At 48.5% G+C, this 17,257-nt stretch overlaps 1 protein-coding gene across 1 annotated transcript in view; it reads right to left on the bottom strand.

The window, feature by feature from the left end:
- Nucleotides 1–1,111: 1,111 nt before the first annotated feature.
- Nucleotides 1,112–17,257, bottom strand: part of SLC9A4 (solute carrier family 9 member A4) — a 105,317-nt gene continuing 89,171 nt past the window's right edge. The window contains exon 12 of the mRNA XM_073550648.1: nt 1,112–2,625. Coding sequence (XP_073406749.1) covers nt 2,348–2,625 — 278 coding nt within the window. The 3' untranslated portion in view covers nt 1,112–2,347. The remainder of the gene's footprint in view (nt 2,626–17,257) is intronic.

Here is a 17,257-nt window from a genome sequence, read left to right as displayed (position 1 = left end):
GTAAAACATGGTGGAACCTGAACTTGAACCCACTCAACACTTCACTGGCTGACATTGAACTCTCTCTAACCAGGATGTGTCCCCCTTTTTATCAACAGTAGTGCCCCCTACCACTGGACTCATTCTAACATTAAACATTTTCTACATGTTAAACTGTTGTATTTCCTATTCTATGATGTCCTGGGCTTATCCTTATGCTATTTACAGATTATGCATTAACACCTTATATACTGTATATCAGCACAATACATTACATTGCATTACATTAGACACACGTTACTTTCACATATAAAACTGCCCTATGACATTCACACAGTGCATCTGTTGACTTCAGGGGCAGAAACAGGGTAAGACAGTCCACATCCCAGCAATGGCATGGGCATGCATGGATTCCAATGGCACTTGGTCTAGTGTTTATTGATGACTGAAGACAGAAGCAGCTGGATGAATTCTGACGTGTACAGGGTGATACTTTATCCTCAGATTCAACCAAATGCAGAAAGGTTGATTAGATGGCACTTCACAGTGCAGATGGAAATGACCCTAAACATACTGCAAAGAAGTGGAATATTCTACAATGGGCGAGTCAATCACCTGAGCTGAACCCCCATCAAGCAGGATAGATGGTAACTTGTTGGGACCTGCTGTACATCAATTGGCAAAATGGGAATTTTTTTTATCCCTGATGGGGAACTTTTATTCCCATTATAAAATAGCATGGCAGGTTGGACGCCCAATAGCCACTTCATTCATTCTCTATAGGGCTGCAAGGAAAAGTTGAAGACAGTTCTTGGCAGCCCCTAAGGGAACGTATGAAGGCATTAAGTTGGGCATACACACTGCTGCTCTATTCTAATGGGGAGAAATGCACTGCTCTGCTGATTGGTGCATGATTATTCAGGGAAGTAGCAAAAATAAGTAAGAGCAAAAGCAGATAGGTTCTTTTTAAGACACTTTTATAGTGTTGAAAGGTTTCAAATTTTTGGTTCACACCATTTTTGTACTTTAAAAGTGAGGAGATAGTAACAAGTTGAAAATTTAAAAAGAAACTGGTGTACACTATAGTTGAAAACCATATGTGCTGATAGATGTTAACACAAAGACAGCCAAAGAAGCTTATACCTTTTAATAAATTTGCTACAACTGATTCCACCACACTACAGTTTTAGACGGGATCTCTCTGATTTGTGGGCACTGATGGGGCTGATTTATACTATGACGTCAGATACTTTTCTTTTTGCAGAATCCAGTTATATTGGAAAGCGTGTTTAACTATTTTCTTCAATACACTGACAAAAAAGATATGCATTTTGCCCAAATGTATGCAAGGGACTATTTAGCCGATTGTACAGTTGTATCTTAAATATGCTTTGGTAAGCAGCTAAAATACCAAAACTTGTGTCACTGTACAAATATTTTTTTCCTAACTGTACAAGTGAAAATAAAACTATTCCTAATTTTCAACTTTCACTATTATTCCATGTTAGGCCTGTTTCACACATACGTTTTTCCTGTGCGTTGGCAGCCGCTTAAATGGCGGATAACGGATCCGTGGGCGATGAAACACCAACGGGAGCCACCGGACCGTTGGTGCGCCAGGATCCGCCGATCTCGGAATTTTAAAGGAACCGCGGCTGAAAAGAAAAAATGACTACCGGCGATGTAGCGGGCAGAGGAGGCGAGATCTCGGCGATGTCGCGGTGAGTGGAGGCGAGATCACGGGCGATGTCGCGGTGAGGGGAGGTGAGATCACGGGCGATGTCGCGGTGAGTGGAGGCGAGATCACGGGCGATGTCGCGTTGAGTGGAGGCGAGATCACGGGCGATGTCGCGGTGAGTGGAGGCGAGATCACGGGCGATGTCACGGTGAGTGGAGACGAGATCACGAGCGATGAGGCGAGATCACGGGCGATGAGGCGAGATCTCGGGCGATGTTGTGGTGAGTGGAGGAGAGAGAGAGGATCCGGACAACAAAAAAACGCTGCGTTGTCCGTTCGGTGATCTCAGCGGACGCCAAAATTTTGGCGGATCCGCAGAAATACGGATGCAATGGACGATCCTCAGTCGAAATCCGCCGATAATGAAAGTCAATGGGGAAAAAAACGGATCCACCAAGATAAATGGCGGATCAGTTTTTTTTGCAAATCGGCGGATTTTGACTGATGGTGACAAACGGATGTGTGAAACAGGCCTTACTTGAAATTAACATATAGTTACTGAGCATACCTTAGTTTATAAAAGAGACACACTAAGTTCACAGTTATTTCTTTATCCCATTTCTTTCATTTTAATCAATCACTAGATTGATATTTATAAGTGTAGTTTTTTTTAACACTTTACCCTGTTCACTATTTCAGGACATCATTATTGCTGTCTACATTAGAATCATTTTCTTCTTCTACTACTATGTCAAAGTGCTGCCTTGATTTTTCATGCTGATACAAAGATCTTGCTGTCATCTGTTTTTTGGGCTTTGGTCGCCAAAGTATTCCTGTGGTTCTGCTCTTTGCACCCTGGACTTCCTGTTCCTTCGTTTTATGCAATAGTGGTTTTATTAAGCCGGCACCAGGACTAATTAGGATATCAGTCTTTTCTTCACATACGGAGTCATCATCATCAGTGTGATCTGCGTGAAAACCAGTAGAAATTTAGACACTACTGAATAGAAAAAAATGACCATATATATACAGTATGTATCCTGACAATTTATTTCTGGTTAAATTGTATCCTGTCAATAATTTTATTATGAAAACAGCGCCACGCTTCTCTTAAGACAATCTTGTATTGCAGCCCAATTGCAATCACTATAAGGTCTAATTCAGACATCCATGTTTCACATACGTGTAGTATTTGTGGATAGAACACATACCCATTATAATCTGTGGTGCTTTTCAGATGTCCGCGTTCTTTCACGCACCATGTATCCATTCCAATCTCACAGAGACATGTCAGTTTTTTTTCCAGTATCATAAATGAAAAGTGCCACTATAATTCTATTGATTTGTGGAAAAACACGTACAGCACGCGGATGGTACTATCTTTGTGCCATCCGTATTTAAAATTGCAAAGAATAGGAGAAGCTTTGTGATTCATTTCTCTATTCACCTGTGAAAAACATTAATGACCACACTGGTTGTAAAGATGGACACACTGATGCCACATTAATGGTAAAAACAGACACACGGACAGTACACTGATGACACTCATATAAGCAAAGAGTGGCAAACATCACACATGTATGAGGGAAATAATGCCATTAGTTATAGGGCAAATTGCCACCTACCACTCAAACATGTGTATATTAATGGATACGTATAGGGCCAACTGCAGAAAGCATGCTGAGAAAAAACAGTCATAGGGTCCCATTAAAATTCAATACTTTATTAGATACAAAAAAAGTAAAAATAGACACAGTACAAGGGTAAGGGCAGAGAATGTTGTACACACCAAGTGTACATGCGCATTTCGGAGCAAGCAAGCTCCTTCCTCAGGGGGCGTCACGCCCCCTGAGGAAGGAGCTTGCTTGATCCGAAACGCGCGTCGGGGAGGGCCTGACGGTCCTGCTCCTCTGCTAACACCTCCTGTCATATCCAGGTAATAACATTTTGTGATGATGCTTGGCTGATTGAAACGTTAGTAACCTTGTTTCTGCTGCACTTAAATGCTGGGAGTTAGGATAGCATGTATGCACCTTTTCTTTCGCCGATTGTCCCTGCAATATAGTGCATCTTCTATATGAGCACTTGCTCTTATTATAGCATAGTTGCAGATGTGTCCCAAACACGTGGACGGATGGTTACCTTTGGTGCTAATTAGATCTTTTTTCTTATGACCATTTATCTGTGTGTGATTAGAGCCCGCATCACTTTATTATATTAATATACTAAATGTATAGGTGCAGAGGTGTCCAGTCCTAATGCCCATTTTTCTGTGTGACTACTTGGTGTGTACAACATTCTCTGCGCTTACCGTTTTACTGTGTCTATTTTTACATTTTTGTATCTAATAAAGTATTGAATTTTAATGGGACCCTATGACTGTTTTTTCAGTGTTTTCTCATGATGACACTCATCCAAAACATTGACACCAGTACCATTTTTTTCATCTATGTTTTTAAACAGGGAGAGTGTGAATGAGGTTTACCAGAACTGATCTGCAATAATAGAGCTGGCCTAAGTGCATCCACATCAGTGCTGGAGCGACTTATATAGCATTTCAACCACCTGTATACTTAATAAAGGGGTTTTCCACTAATAAGGCAACATCTTCTTGATCAAAATGTTTGGCCCAAATAAAATAATAAAGCTAAAACTCACCTCCCATGTTGGCACCATTCCTGCTGTGTTAGTACTTGCTCTCCTGGAGTTCCCGTGCAGTCAATGTGACACGTGACGTCGGAGCCTAATCAGTGCTGCCGTCACTGTCTCTGCCTTCGGACATATCAAACATGAAGAGGAAGTCCAGGCTGCAACTGATCTCAGACTTCATCTTCCTGCTCAATTCGACAGGTGCGTGGACTGTGCCATCAGTGCTGATCACACCAGCCGCACAGGAGCCCCTGGAGAGTGAGTGCCGACACCACAGGAACGTCGCCTGCACAGGAGGTGATTATAAGACAGCCAGTATCCAAAGGAAAAAGAGGAGCTGGCTGCCTAGTGGGAAAAATGGGAAAAATGCACACAGATAAGGCTTGCATAGGACATCAGTCACACAGTGCGGTGCAAAGTGTCTGAACAGCCTATTGCTCATGCCCATAGTATACTGGCTGTCTTCATCAGTGGGTTGCACCTGTGCTGCCCTAAGCCTTTATCAATGGAGGCCTGCTGCATCCTACTAGTGCATCAGTCAGGGTTTGGTGAGTCTACCTTTCATATGTAAGGTTTTTTTTATTTTTTCTTATGTTAGCTGTTCAGATTTAGTGTTAGGGACTCGCAAAATCTGGGGATCCTTTTGGATGGCGAGCTTATCCGTCTTGGCCAAAATAGTAACAAATACCCCATGTATTTTTATCTTTTTGCACTTTTTATCATTTTTGCAGGATGCAGCTGGGCCTCTTTATGTTGGCTTGGTTTTTTCTGTGTGATGCATGTGTGGCGCCCCCAGGAGTATGGTCGCCACACTGGCGTTGCCTTTCTCCAGGGAGGGTGATGTCAGGCTTGGAAACAATGAAGGGTCTCTCTGACAGTTAATCTCTACATACAACACAGTTCCCACTCCAGGCCAGCAGAGGGAGCTCTGAAACAATACTAAGGGGAAGAGCTTCTCTTTGGGGGCCAGGAGGGGGAAATTAGTCAGTTAGTGTGAGGAGGGCAATGAGTGTAGACATGTAGAGAGAAGCTGGAGGTTGAGCTGAGGAAAGAGAGCTCCCTCCCAGTGATAGTGCATGATCTGGAGCCTGGCCTCCACAGTTGTATGGATACTGAAGGTCCTGCAACAGAAACCAGAGTAATAGGAAGCTGTAAATGCTCTATTCCCACCTATGATTCGGAGGCACAACAGCAATGGGTGAGCCAAGAGAAGAGATAGAAGGCTACAGCTGTCTGCCATATGAGGTAGATCTGAGAGGGAACAAGAAGGAGGAACTTCAGTGTAAGACAGTACTGCAGGTACCTCAAGTGAGCGCTAGGAAGGAGACTACACAACCCATCTGATAGAGAGAGAGATTCCTAAGTTGCTTCCAGGCTAATCATCTCCTGTGCCATCTGTAATCTGGACCCTGGACTGCACTTACAAGTAAAGGTAAAGAAACTAAATTCCGCTGTGTCCTTGCCTTCTTCCTGCAACTTCTTCAGCACTGCTACATCTCTGTGTCAGACACTGCACCCTCTTCCTCAACACCTATCCTCTTCATCTACTCTGCCCTGGGACTATAGCCCTACCTGTGGAGGTCTATAACATCACTGCTGCACCCCACCATCTGTCCCAAAGGATCTGTCTGCAGCGTCGGCTTAACACCTCCCTTGCCGAACACCACAGGTGGCGTCACGAATCACTCATAAACTTTATTTCATCACTCAACCCCCTTTTACATGGGTGCCCAGGGCCACGGATTGGGTCACCGCTGCTGTGACAATCCCATCTGAGAGACCGACCCGGTATCAAGTACCCCACAGCCCTGGGAGGGCGTCCCATTTTGGCGTCACGAACAGGATTACGGAGCCCGATATCCCCGGGTCCTGTGTGCCAGAGACTGTTGTGTGCAATAGACTGTGAAATTGCCGCTTGGCCGCGCGGGAAAACAAAGAGGCGGGCCGTCGTGGGCGGTGCCTGCCGAAGAGAGTGAGGAAGTGAAGTGCCACGCGGGAAGAGGACAGCACACGAGAAGTGAGGAGCTGAGGCCTGCAGCCGGTAAGCCTGCTCAACCCCGGGGCCTGGCTAACGTTAACTAGGGGGGGAAGAGAATCTCGGAGACACGCGTCGATGCAGCAGCGGACGCCCCCGCAAACCCCTCAGCGCCTTAAGAAGCAGCGCCCACCGCAGCGGTCCCCATAATACCGCTGTCTATGCCTTACATACCGGGAGCAGCATGGCTACCGCAGTATTCAGGGGAGTCACATACCCTGAGTGACTTCAAAGAGAGACTGTGCAGTTTATTTGAAGTGTATCCTCTGTCTGAAAGCCAGAAGGTGAACATCCTTATTGGACAGCTAACAGGTGCAGCACAGAGAGAGGTAGAAGCATAGCAGGACACTGATAAAGAGACTGTTAAAAAGATCCTGGCTAAGCTAAGAAGCACCTTTGACACCCGAACTGCCGCTGAAATCAAGATGAGATTCTTTGGATGTAAATAGAAAGTGCAGGACAGTATACGGGACTATGCTCTTAACCTGCAAGAGGTGCTGCGAGCCGTCAAGCAGATTGACCCAGACCGTGTGAAAGATGGAGACAGACTGCTAAAGGAGCAATTCAATGAGGGACTCCTATCCAGTACCCACAGAGCACAGCTGCGCATCATAGCCTTACAGAACCCTGATCTAGACTTTGCTGATGTCAAAGGCAGGGCTATCCGGGTGCTGCATGAACCGAATGTCAGCCGTCCAGCGCCCCCTAGGCGCCCAGCAATTACATATCACCAGGAGGCAACATCTTTTCCTTCCATCACTGTGGAGGCTGATGCACAGACTTTGGACAAAGATCCATCTGCAGAACTGCGTCTTCAGGTCCAGGAGTTGACCAGAGGTATGGCTGCACTTGCCAAAATGGTGCAGTCCCTGCAGGTGTCCTCCAGGGAGAAGATCCAGCTGGCTTCCAGTCCAGAGGATGTCCCGTGGCTAAAGAAGAAGAGGATCCCGGCACTCCGAGGAAGGAACAACGATCGCTATGACCAGGGCGGACGTCCCATCTGTCGTCACTGCCACAAGGTAGGCCTCATTGCAAGGTTCTGTTATTTAAACGAGCAACCCCTGGGGCAGGGGCCAACCCCCAGGAGTATGACCACAAGGCCCAAAGAACTGGCAAGCCAAGTATGTGGGAGGGAGACCAGTCCTCCCAGTGGTGATTGACGGTATCCCCATGAACGCTTTGCTGGACACTGGCTTCCAGGTGACAACTATGCCCTATATCCTTTACAAGCGGTATTGGGCTGATTCTGAACTTACCCATGGCCCAAGTGATGAACTCACAGTAGTTGCCAGTAATGGTCAGTCTTTACCGCAAGTGGGATGTAAAGAAATTACTGTTAAAGTGGGTAGAGTAGCGTTAACATCTCAAGGTCTGATATTTGTAGATATTGATCGATGAGAATGTAACCCAATGATGACTCTTGGTACCAATGTGATTGAAAATTGTCTTTCCGAGGTTATTGTCTTGTTGCAACAGGTGGCTGAGACTGCTGGTTCCAGTGAACAACGAGTCCTGCAGAAGGAGATCAAGGCCCTGATGCAAAGACAGCAGGTAGAATTCTCTGGCGGAGAAATTGGCAGCGTCAGAGTGAGTGATTCTTTCCCCATTGCAATACCCCACAGATGTGAAATGTTGATTTGGTGTTGGGCAGCTATAGGCCTCAGAGGAAAAGATTACCAGGCATTGGTAGAACCAGGGGCAGGCTGGGCTGGATGGCAGAGAGGCAAATGCCCCCCGGGCCGCTCCCCCAGCCCCTGTACAGGGCCGGCCGCACAGCAAATTGTGCACGGCCATGCCCTCTGTACTGTGACGCGGCCGTCAGCACCTCGCCGCCCGCATCACAGTCTATCACGCCGGGGCCGGGTGCTGTGCATGGCCGTCACCTTGACGGCTGCACAGCTCCCGAGTCTCGCTCCCTCCAGCTGTACTTCCGGGTCAGGTGTCGGGTGTGCGCGATGACGTAATCGCGCAAGCGCCAACATGTCCCGGCTGATGCTGAAAGCAGAGGCGCTGCTGGGGAGTGGCTGTGAGGTAAGTATGGGAAACTTTTATTTTTTCTTTATAAAATGAATTCAGTGGGTGATGGGGTGTGGGGGCTGTACAGGATGAAGGGGGGGCGAGTGGGGTCTACACATGATGAAGGCAGGGAGAGTGGGGGCTGCACATGTTGAAGGGGGGTGTGAGGGCTGTACATGAGGAAGGCAGGGTGAGTGGGGGCTGTACATGATGAAGGGGGGTGAGTGGGGGCTACACATGATGAAGGCAGGGTGAGTGAGGGCTGTACATGATGAAGGCAGGGTGAGTGGGGGCTGTACATGATGAAGGGGGGGTGAGTGGGGGCTACACATGATGAAGGCAGGGTGAGTAGGGGCTACACATGATGAAGGGGGTGTGGGGGCTGTACATGATGAAGGGTTCGAGTGGGGGCTATACATGATGAAGGGGGGCGAGTGGGGGCTACACGTGATGAAGGCAGGGCGAGTAGGGGCTACACATGATGAAGGGGTGTGGGGGCTGTACATGATGAAGGCAGGGTGAGTGGGGGCTGTACATGATGAAGGGGGGTGAGTGGGGGCTGTACATGATGAAGGGGGGGTGAGTGGGGGCTACACATGATGAAGGCAGGGTGAGTGGGGGCTGTACATGATGAAGGGGGGGTGAGTGGGGGCTGTACATGATGAAGGGGGGTGAGTGGTGGCTGTACATGATTAAGGGGGTGAGTGGGGGCTACACATGATGAAGGCAGGGTGAGTGGGGGCTACATATGATGAAGGGGGGTGTGGGGGCTGTGCATGATGAAGGCAGGGTGAGTGGGGGCTGTACATGATGAAGGGGGGTGAGTGGGGGCTATACATGATGGAGTGGGGTGAGTGGGGCTGTACATGATGAAGAGGGGGGATAAGGGGGATTGCACATGATGAAGTGGGGGAGTGGGGCTGCACATGATGAATTGGGGGTAAGAGGGACTGCACATGATTAATTAGTGGGTAAGGGGGACTGCACATGAAGTGGGGGTAAGGGGGACTGCACATGATGATGGGGAGTGGGGCTGCACATGAAGTGGGGGGTAAGGGGGACTGCACATAATGAAGTTGGGGGGTAAGGGGGACTGCACATGATGAAATGGAAGGTGGATAAGGGGCTGCAAATGATGAAGGGGCACTGCAGATGAAGTGAGGGGGGTGATAGGGGACCGCAATGGATGAAGTAAGGGGACTTCAAATTAAAGTGGGGGGACTGCAAATAATGAAGTGGAGGAGAGGACGGGGACTGCAAATGATGATTTCAGTGTGAGTGCTGGGGCACAGCAATATAATTGAAGGTGGGGGGTGAAGAGAGCAAATGATGAAGGTGGGCTGGGGAGAGCAAATGATCTATGGGGAGAACAAATAATGAATTTTGAGAGTGGGGGAGTAAATGACGTATTGAATGTGGGGTAAAGCAGTTGATAATGAATAGAAGGTGGGAGAGAAAGACATGACAATGAATTGAGGTGGGAGGGGCATGTAAATATAATGAATGGGGATTAGGGTTAGAGCGGGAGGTACATAGTGGAGGGTGTTGAGGATGAAGTGCCTGGCAATGAATTGGGGAAAAAAGTACAGGTGCTAATTAATTTATATTATTATAATATTATATTCTGTATTCAGATGTGTAGTATAGAAGAAAGGGAAAAAGTGGGGAAAGTGCTCTGGAAGACGTGCTCTAAGTAACTGTGTTATTTTATGCAGAGACAAGTCCTAGCTGGAAGAAGTGATGGCGATCTGTGCAGGATGAAAAAGAAAAGCAAAGATGAAGGACTTCAGCTAGAGACATCACTGGTGAGTCAGTGTGTTACTTGTGCACTGACACTATACACTGTATACTATATACAGAGCTCCTGTGGGTAATGTCACTGGTGATCCCTGTATTACCTGTACACTGACACTATATACAGAGCTCCTGTGTATAATGTCACCAGTGATCACTGTATTTCCTGTACACTGACACTATATACAGATCTCCTGTATACAATGACACTTAGTATTGTGTTTTTTTTAATTAATGATCAGTATTGTAGTACTTAGTCACTATGTGGTGGTAATATGTGGTCTGGTCATGATGTGGCGCTATTTGTTCCTTGTATATGGTATTATTCAGTCACTATGTGGTGGTAATATGTTGTCTGGCCAAGGTGTGGCGTATTTGTTCCTTGTATGTGGTATTATTCGGTCACTATGTGGTGGTAATATGTGGTCTGGTCATGGTGTGGCGGTATTATTCTGGTCGTAATATGTGGTCTGGCCATGGTGTGGCATTATTTGTTCCTTGTATGTGGTATTATTCGGTCATTATGTGGTTGTAATCTGTGGTCTGGTCATGGTGTGACGATATTTGTCCCTTGTATGTGATATTAATGGTTGTTTAAAAAAAATGTAAATGTATGTGACTCATTCCCTTAAAGAAAAATACATAAATATATACTTATTTTTAATAGTTTAGAGTAGAGTAGGGCCCGGCCGAAAGAGTCTCCTGTGTGGTGGTATCAGCTTAAAAATTATTTTGGCCAGAACAAAAGCTGCTGGTTATGAATGTGATCTGGGGTTTGATGGGAACTGTTAATATCTGATCGGTGAGGATGTGGTGGTGAGTTTTTCCAAGAGTGGGCGGTGGGACGGTGGAGGCGGAGCTAGTGTGGAACCTGGGCGGAGTCTTAAGGGAACCCGAAAATTTTGCCAGTATGGGGTCCCGAAATACCTAGGGGAATCCCTGGTCTCTCTCATAAGCTGCAGACCGCAGCTTCCTGAGACTTCAGTGTGCTCATGCAGGCGGCGTGATGACATTATTGTCTCATGTCGCTCTGTGAACCGGAAGAGAAAATGGATGCTGCAGTGCCGAGAATCCGGATGAGGTGAGTAATAACTTCATTATTTTTAATATGGAGAATTGGAGCCATCCTACTATATATATGGGAGAACTGGTGCTCTTATAATATATATATGGGGATAACTGGGGTCATCATACTATATATATGGGGAGAACTGGGGCCGTCATAATATATATATGGGAGAACTGGGGCCATCATACTATATATATGTGAGGAGAACTGGGGCCATCATACTATATATATGTGAGGAGAACTGGGGCCATCATACTATATGTGATGAGAAATGGGGCCATCATACTAGATATGTGTGGAGAACTGGGGCCATCATAATAGATATGTGGGGAGAACTGGGGCCATCATAATATATATATGGGCAACTGGGGCCATCACACTATATTTATGGTGGGAACTGGGGCCATCGCACTATATATACTATATATATCCCATATCTCTATAGTAAGCTCTGTTCTGCTCCCATATCTCTGGAGTAAACTCAATTCTGCTCCAAATCTCTGTAGTAAGCTTGTTTCTGCTCCCATTTCTCTGTAGTAAGCTCTGTTCTGCTCCTATATCTCAGGAGTAAGCTCGGTTCAGCTCCCATATCTCTGGAGCAAGCTCTGTTCTGCTTCCATATCTCTGGAGTAAGCTCTGTTCTGCTCCCATATCTCTGCAGTAAGCTCTGTTATGCTCCCATATCGCTGGAGTAAGCTCTGTTCTGCTTCCATATCTTTGAAGTAAGGTCGTTTCTGCTCCCATATTTCAGGAGTAAGCTTGATTCTGTTCCCATATCTCTGGAGTAAGCTCTGTTCTGCTCCCATATCTCTGGAGTAAGCTCCGTTCTGCTCCCATATCTGTGGAGCAAGCTTGGTTCTGCTCCCATATCTCTGGAGTAAGCTCGGTTCTGCTCCCATATCGCTGGAGTAAGCTCTGTTCTGATCCCCTAGCTCTATTGTAAGCTTGGTTCTGCTCCCATTTCTCTGTAGTAAGCTCGTTTCTGCTCCCATATTTCTGGAGTAAGCTTGGTTCTGCTCCCATATCTCTGTAGTAAGCTCGGTTCTGCTCCCATATCTCAGGAGTAAGCTCGGTTCTGCTCCCAGATCGATGCAGCAAGCTCCTTACTGTTCCCATATCTACGTACCAGCCTATTTGTAAAGCCTGTTATCTCTGCTGCTTTAATGCAATGGCCAGAGATAAGCAGGGAAAGGGAGGGCCACCGCAACACGAACGCCACTGCCTTGTGATTGCCCCCCAGGCTGAAAAGTGCCAGCCAGCCCTTGGGTAGAACCAGTGTACACTGACAGCCGGCCCACTGTCCTGACAGCCAGAGGGGTAGATGATGTCCGTAAAGGGAGAGTACCTGTACGCCTCTTGAATTGTGGGGAGGAGGAAGCCATAGTACCTCAGTATGCCACAGTTGCCAAGCTGCTTACTGTCAGCAACAACGCCTTACGGTCAGCAGAGCCCTTGGTCTCGTCCGACCAGGTGGAGGACAATGACTCTGTAAAGCAGCTGGAGGAGTGGTGTCGGCAACTGCAGGTGGAAACTGACTCCACCCCTTCATACCAAAAGAATGGGGTTTACACAGTGACTCTGGAGTATGAGCGGGTATTCAGCAAACACCCTCTAGATTTTGGGAAGGCAAAAGGGTTTCAACATCATATCCCCACTGGAGATCATCCACTCATTAAAGAAAGGTACCGGCCTATACCCCCAACGCAATATCAACGTGCCAAAAGTATGTTGCGGGAAATGAAGGAAGCTGGGGTGATCAGAGACAGTTGTAGCCCCTGGGCAGCTCCAATAGTTTTTGTAAAGAAAAAGGATGGTACCATGAGAATGTGTGTTGATTACAGGAAAATTAACAGCATTACACATAAAGATGCCTACCCATTACCTAAAACTGAGAAGTCCTTAACTGCACTTAAAACTGCTAACTACTTTTTCACCTTAGATCTCACTAGTGGGTATTGGCAGGTTCCCGTGGCAGAGGCAGACAAGGAGAAAACAGCATTTACCACCCCAATGGGTCTCTGTGAGTTCAACTATATGCCATTCGGGCTCTGCACCACCCCAGGAACATTTCAACGGCTGATGGAGGGCTGCCTGGGACACAAGAACTTCGAGACAGTCCTGTTATACCTTGATGATGTCATTGTTTCCTCCAAGACTTATGAAGACCATCTGAAGCACCTGGCTGAGGTGTTTAAGCCTTGTCCAACTTTGGCCTGAAGGTGAAGCCTTCCAAATGCCACCTCCTGAAGCCCAAGGTTCAGTACCTCGGTCATGTAGTGAGTGCAGAAGGTGTGGCACCGGATCCTGACAAAGTCACAGTCATCTGGGACTGGCAGAAGCCCAGCAGCCTCCATGAAGTACGTCAATTTCTCGGGCTGGTAGGCTACTACCAGGGCCGGACTGGGACTAAAATTCAGCCCTGGCATTTGAAGTTACACAGGCCCACTAGTCACATGGTGACTATATAATATCTTTGTACACTTGTAGTTTACAAGAAGTGAGAGGAGATTAACACAACTATATAACATGTAGTCACAGCTGTGCCCAGTATTTCAGCTCAGTCCTATTTATTGCTTTTAGGTACAGTACTCCTCCCAAATCTCTGTCCCCTTTTGCATGCATGATTACAGAATTCCTGGCAGAACTGCTCTCTATTGGGCAACCAGACCCTCTGGTCATAGCCGCCCCTATCATACCGCCCAACTTTTGAAGAAGGGAAAGATGGACAAAGACCATTTTGGCCACGCCCAGCCACACCCATTTCACAACTAGTCACACCCATGTCTACACCTAATCGCACCCATTTAGCACTGCTGATCACACTGACTGGTACTGAGGGCACAGTGGCTGGCATTATGGGCACACTGACTGGCACTAAGGAAGAGAGAAAACAGAGAGAGAGAGAAAAAAGAAAACAGAGAGAGCGAGAAAGAAAGGGGAAAGAAAGAACAGTGAGAGACAAAGAAAGAACAGTGAGAGACAGAGAAAGAACAGAGAGAGAAAGAAAGAGGGGAAAGAAAGAAAGAACAGAGAGAGAAAGAAGTAAAGAAAAGAAAGAAAGAACAGAGAGAAAGAGAGGAAAGAAAAAGAAAGAAAGAGGGGAAGAAAGAACAGAGAGAGAAAGAAAGAACAGAGAGAGAAAGAAAGAACAGAGAGAGAAAGAAAGAACAGAGAAAGAAAGAACAGAGAGAGAAAGAAAATGAGGGAAAGACAGAACAGAGAATGAAAGAACAGAGAAAGAAAGAAAAAGAGAGAAAGAAATAAAGAAAGATTCTACAAAGATACTATAGCAGCCTGGCTCCCATTGTAGTGCCCACCTGAGCCTCCCGGTGCAGGACCTATCATGATCCGCTCACATGGCCGGCATCCCCGATTCCAAGGCGATCCTGCTGTCTGCGCTGTCGGAGGAGGACACGGTGATGGATCTGAAGCATTACTGGTTCCGTCACAATCTCCTCAAGAAATTCTCATTTCCGGTCAGCTTCCAGCACATCACTTCAGGTGGAACGTCATGTGTGTGTTTTAAAATGCTCCTCGGGGCTCCTCCGTGTACTCCTGTGTCCGTGGGAAAAGCCCGCTTTGTATGCTTTGTACACACTTGGCTCCGCTCCGTACATCCCGTACACATATGGCTCCACTCCATACACACGGCTCCACTCTGTCCACCTCGCACACGCGTGGCTCCTCTCAGTACACCTCGTACACGCGCGGCTCCGCTCCGTACACCTCGTACACGCGCGGCTCCGCTCCGTACACCTCGTACACGCGCGGCTCCGCTCTGTACACCTCGTACACACGGCTCCTCTCCGTACACCTCGTACACACACATGGCTCCGCTCCGTACATCTCGTACACACGGCTCCTCTCCGTACACCTCGTACACACGGCTCCTCTCTGTACACCTCGTACACACGGCTCCTCTCCGTACACTTCGTACACACGGCTCCTCTCCGTACACCTCGTACACGCGGCTCCTCTCTGTACACCTCGTACACGCGCGGCTCCTCTCCGTACACCTCGTACACGCGCGGCTCCTCTCCGTACACCTCGTACACGCGCGGCTCCGCTCCGTACACCTCATACACACGGCTCCTCTCCGTACACCTCGTACACACACACACGGCTCCTCTCCGTACACCTCGTACACACGGCTCCTCTCCGTACACCTCGTACACGCGCGGCTCCTCCGTACACCTCGTACACGCGCGGCTCCGCTCCGTACACCTCATACACACGGCTCCACCTCGTACACACACACGGCTCCGCTCCGTACACCTCATACACACGGCTCCTCTCCGTACACCTCGTACACACGGCTCCGCTCCGTACATCTCGTACACACGGCTCCTCTCCGTACACCTCGTACACACGGCTCCTCTCTGTACACCTCGTACACGCGGCTCCTCTCCGTACACCTCGTACACACGGCTCCGCTCCGTACATCTCGTACACACGGCTCCTCTCCGTACACCTCGTACACACGGCTCCTCTCCGTACACCTCGTACACACACGGCTCCGCTCCGTACATCTCATACACACGGCTCCGCTCCGTACACCTCGTACACACGGCTCCGCTCCGTACACCTCGTACACGCGCGGCTCCTCTCCGTACACCTCGTACACGCGCCGCTCCTCTCCGTACACCTCGTACACGCGCCGCTCCTCTCCGTACACCTCGTACACGCGCGGCTCCTCTCCGTACACCTCGTACACACTGCTCCGCTCCGTACACCTCATACACACTGCTCCGCTCCGTACACCTCGTACACACTGCTCCGCTCCGTACACCTCGTACACACGGCTCCGCTCCGTACACCTCGTACACTCACGGCTCCGCTCTGTACACCTCGCACACACACAGCTCTGCTACATCCACACTGTAAATCCTGACCCCACACATACATACCTCAACCAGCACCATGACAACAGCAAAGCAGAGTCTTGCAGACGGTAGAGGCAAGGCTGAGCGCACAGGACCTGTGATGAGGTCACAGGAGGGGCGGAGTCAGGGGTGACATGATCGGGGGTCTGGACAAAGGCTCCTGCTGATCATGTGACCCCTGACTCCTCCCCTCCTGTGACCTCATCACAGGTCCTGCGAACAGAGCGAGCAGGCAAGCGAGTGCGATGCTGTGAGTGGCTGGGGGGAGGGGTCTCATGCTAAGGCGAGGATGGGGTGCGTGGGGGTGTGGCGGCTTAGCTCCCTGCAGTGCGGGAGGAACTTGAAACTATCACCGCCGTGCCCGCAGAGGGCCGGTGGCAGGAGCAACAGTGGCCGCAGTAGCTGGCAAGCGGCCAGATGATCGGGCGCTGCCGCCCGCGGCCCACATGACAGCGGCCCAGCGGGAAAATGCCTGGTTAGTTATATTGCCAATCCGGGCCTGGCTACTACCGATTTTCATCAAAGGCTTCACTGAGATAGCCACTCCTATGCAAAATCTTCTGGTGGGTCAGCCCAAGAAGGCCAGAAAGCAGAGTCCTACATTCGAATGGAATGAGGAGCTGGAGAGGTCCTTCACTCGACTGAAGATGGCTCTCACAGGAGATGAAGTTCTGGCCTACCCAGATTATGACCAACCCTTTGTGTTGTATACTGATGCCAGCAACGAGGGACTGGGAGCAGTACTGTCACAGGTACAGAATGGAAAAGAAAGAGTGATCTCCTATGCCAGCAGGAAGCTTCGTCCCACTGAAAGGAACCCTGACAACTACAGTTCCTTCAAGCTGGAGTTCCTTGCCATAGTCTGGGCTGTGACGGAATGATTCAAGCATTACCTAGCTTCAGCCAAGTTTACCATCTTCACGGACAACAACCCGTTGACTCACTTGGAAACTGCCAAGCTAGGTGCACTGGATCAGCGATGGATGGCTCGGCTATCTAACTATGAATTCATCATCAAGTACCGAGCGGGGCACAAGAACGCCAATGCTGATGCACTGTCCAGAATGCCTAATCTGCCAGATGCAGGAGAAGACCCTGAGGCACTTGAAGAAATCGAGTTACCTGCCTTCCACTGGCCAATTGCAGCTCAACGT

This window comes from Dendrobates tinctorius, unplaced genomic scaffold (genome assembly GCF_039654945.1).
Source record: "Dendrobates tinctorius isolate UK_male_01 unplaced genomic scaffold, ASM3965494v1 ptg000166l, whole genome shotgun sequence".
Classification (NCBI taxonomy): Eukaryota; Metazoa; Chordata; class Amphibia; order Anura; family Dendrobatidae; genus Dendrobates; species Dendrobates tinctorius.
The sequence above is the reverse complement of the archived record's forward strand: the minus strand, read 5'-3'. Positions and strand labels throughout refer to the sequence as shown.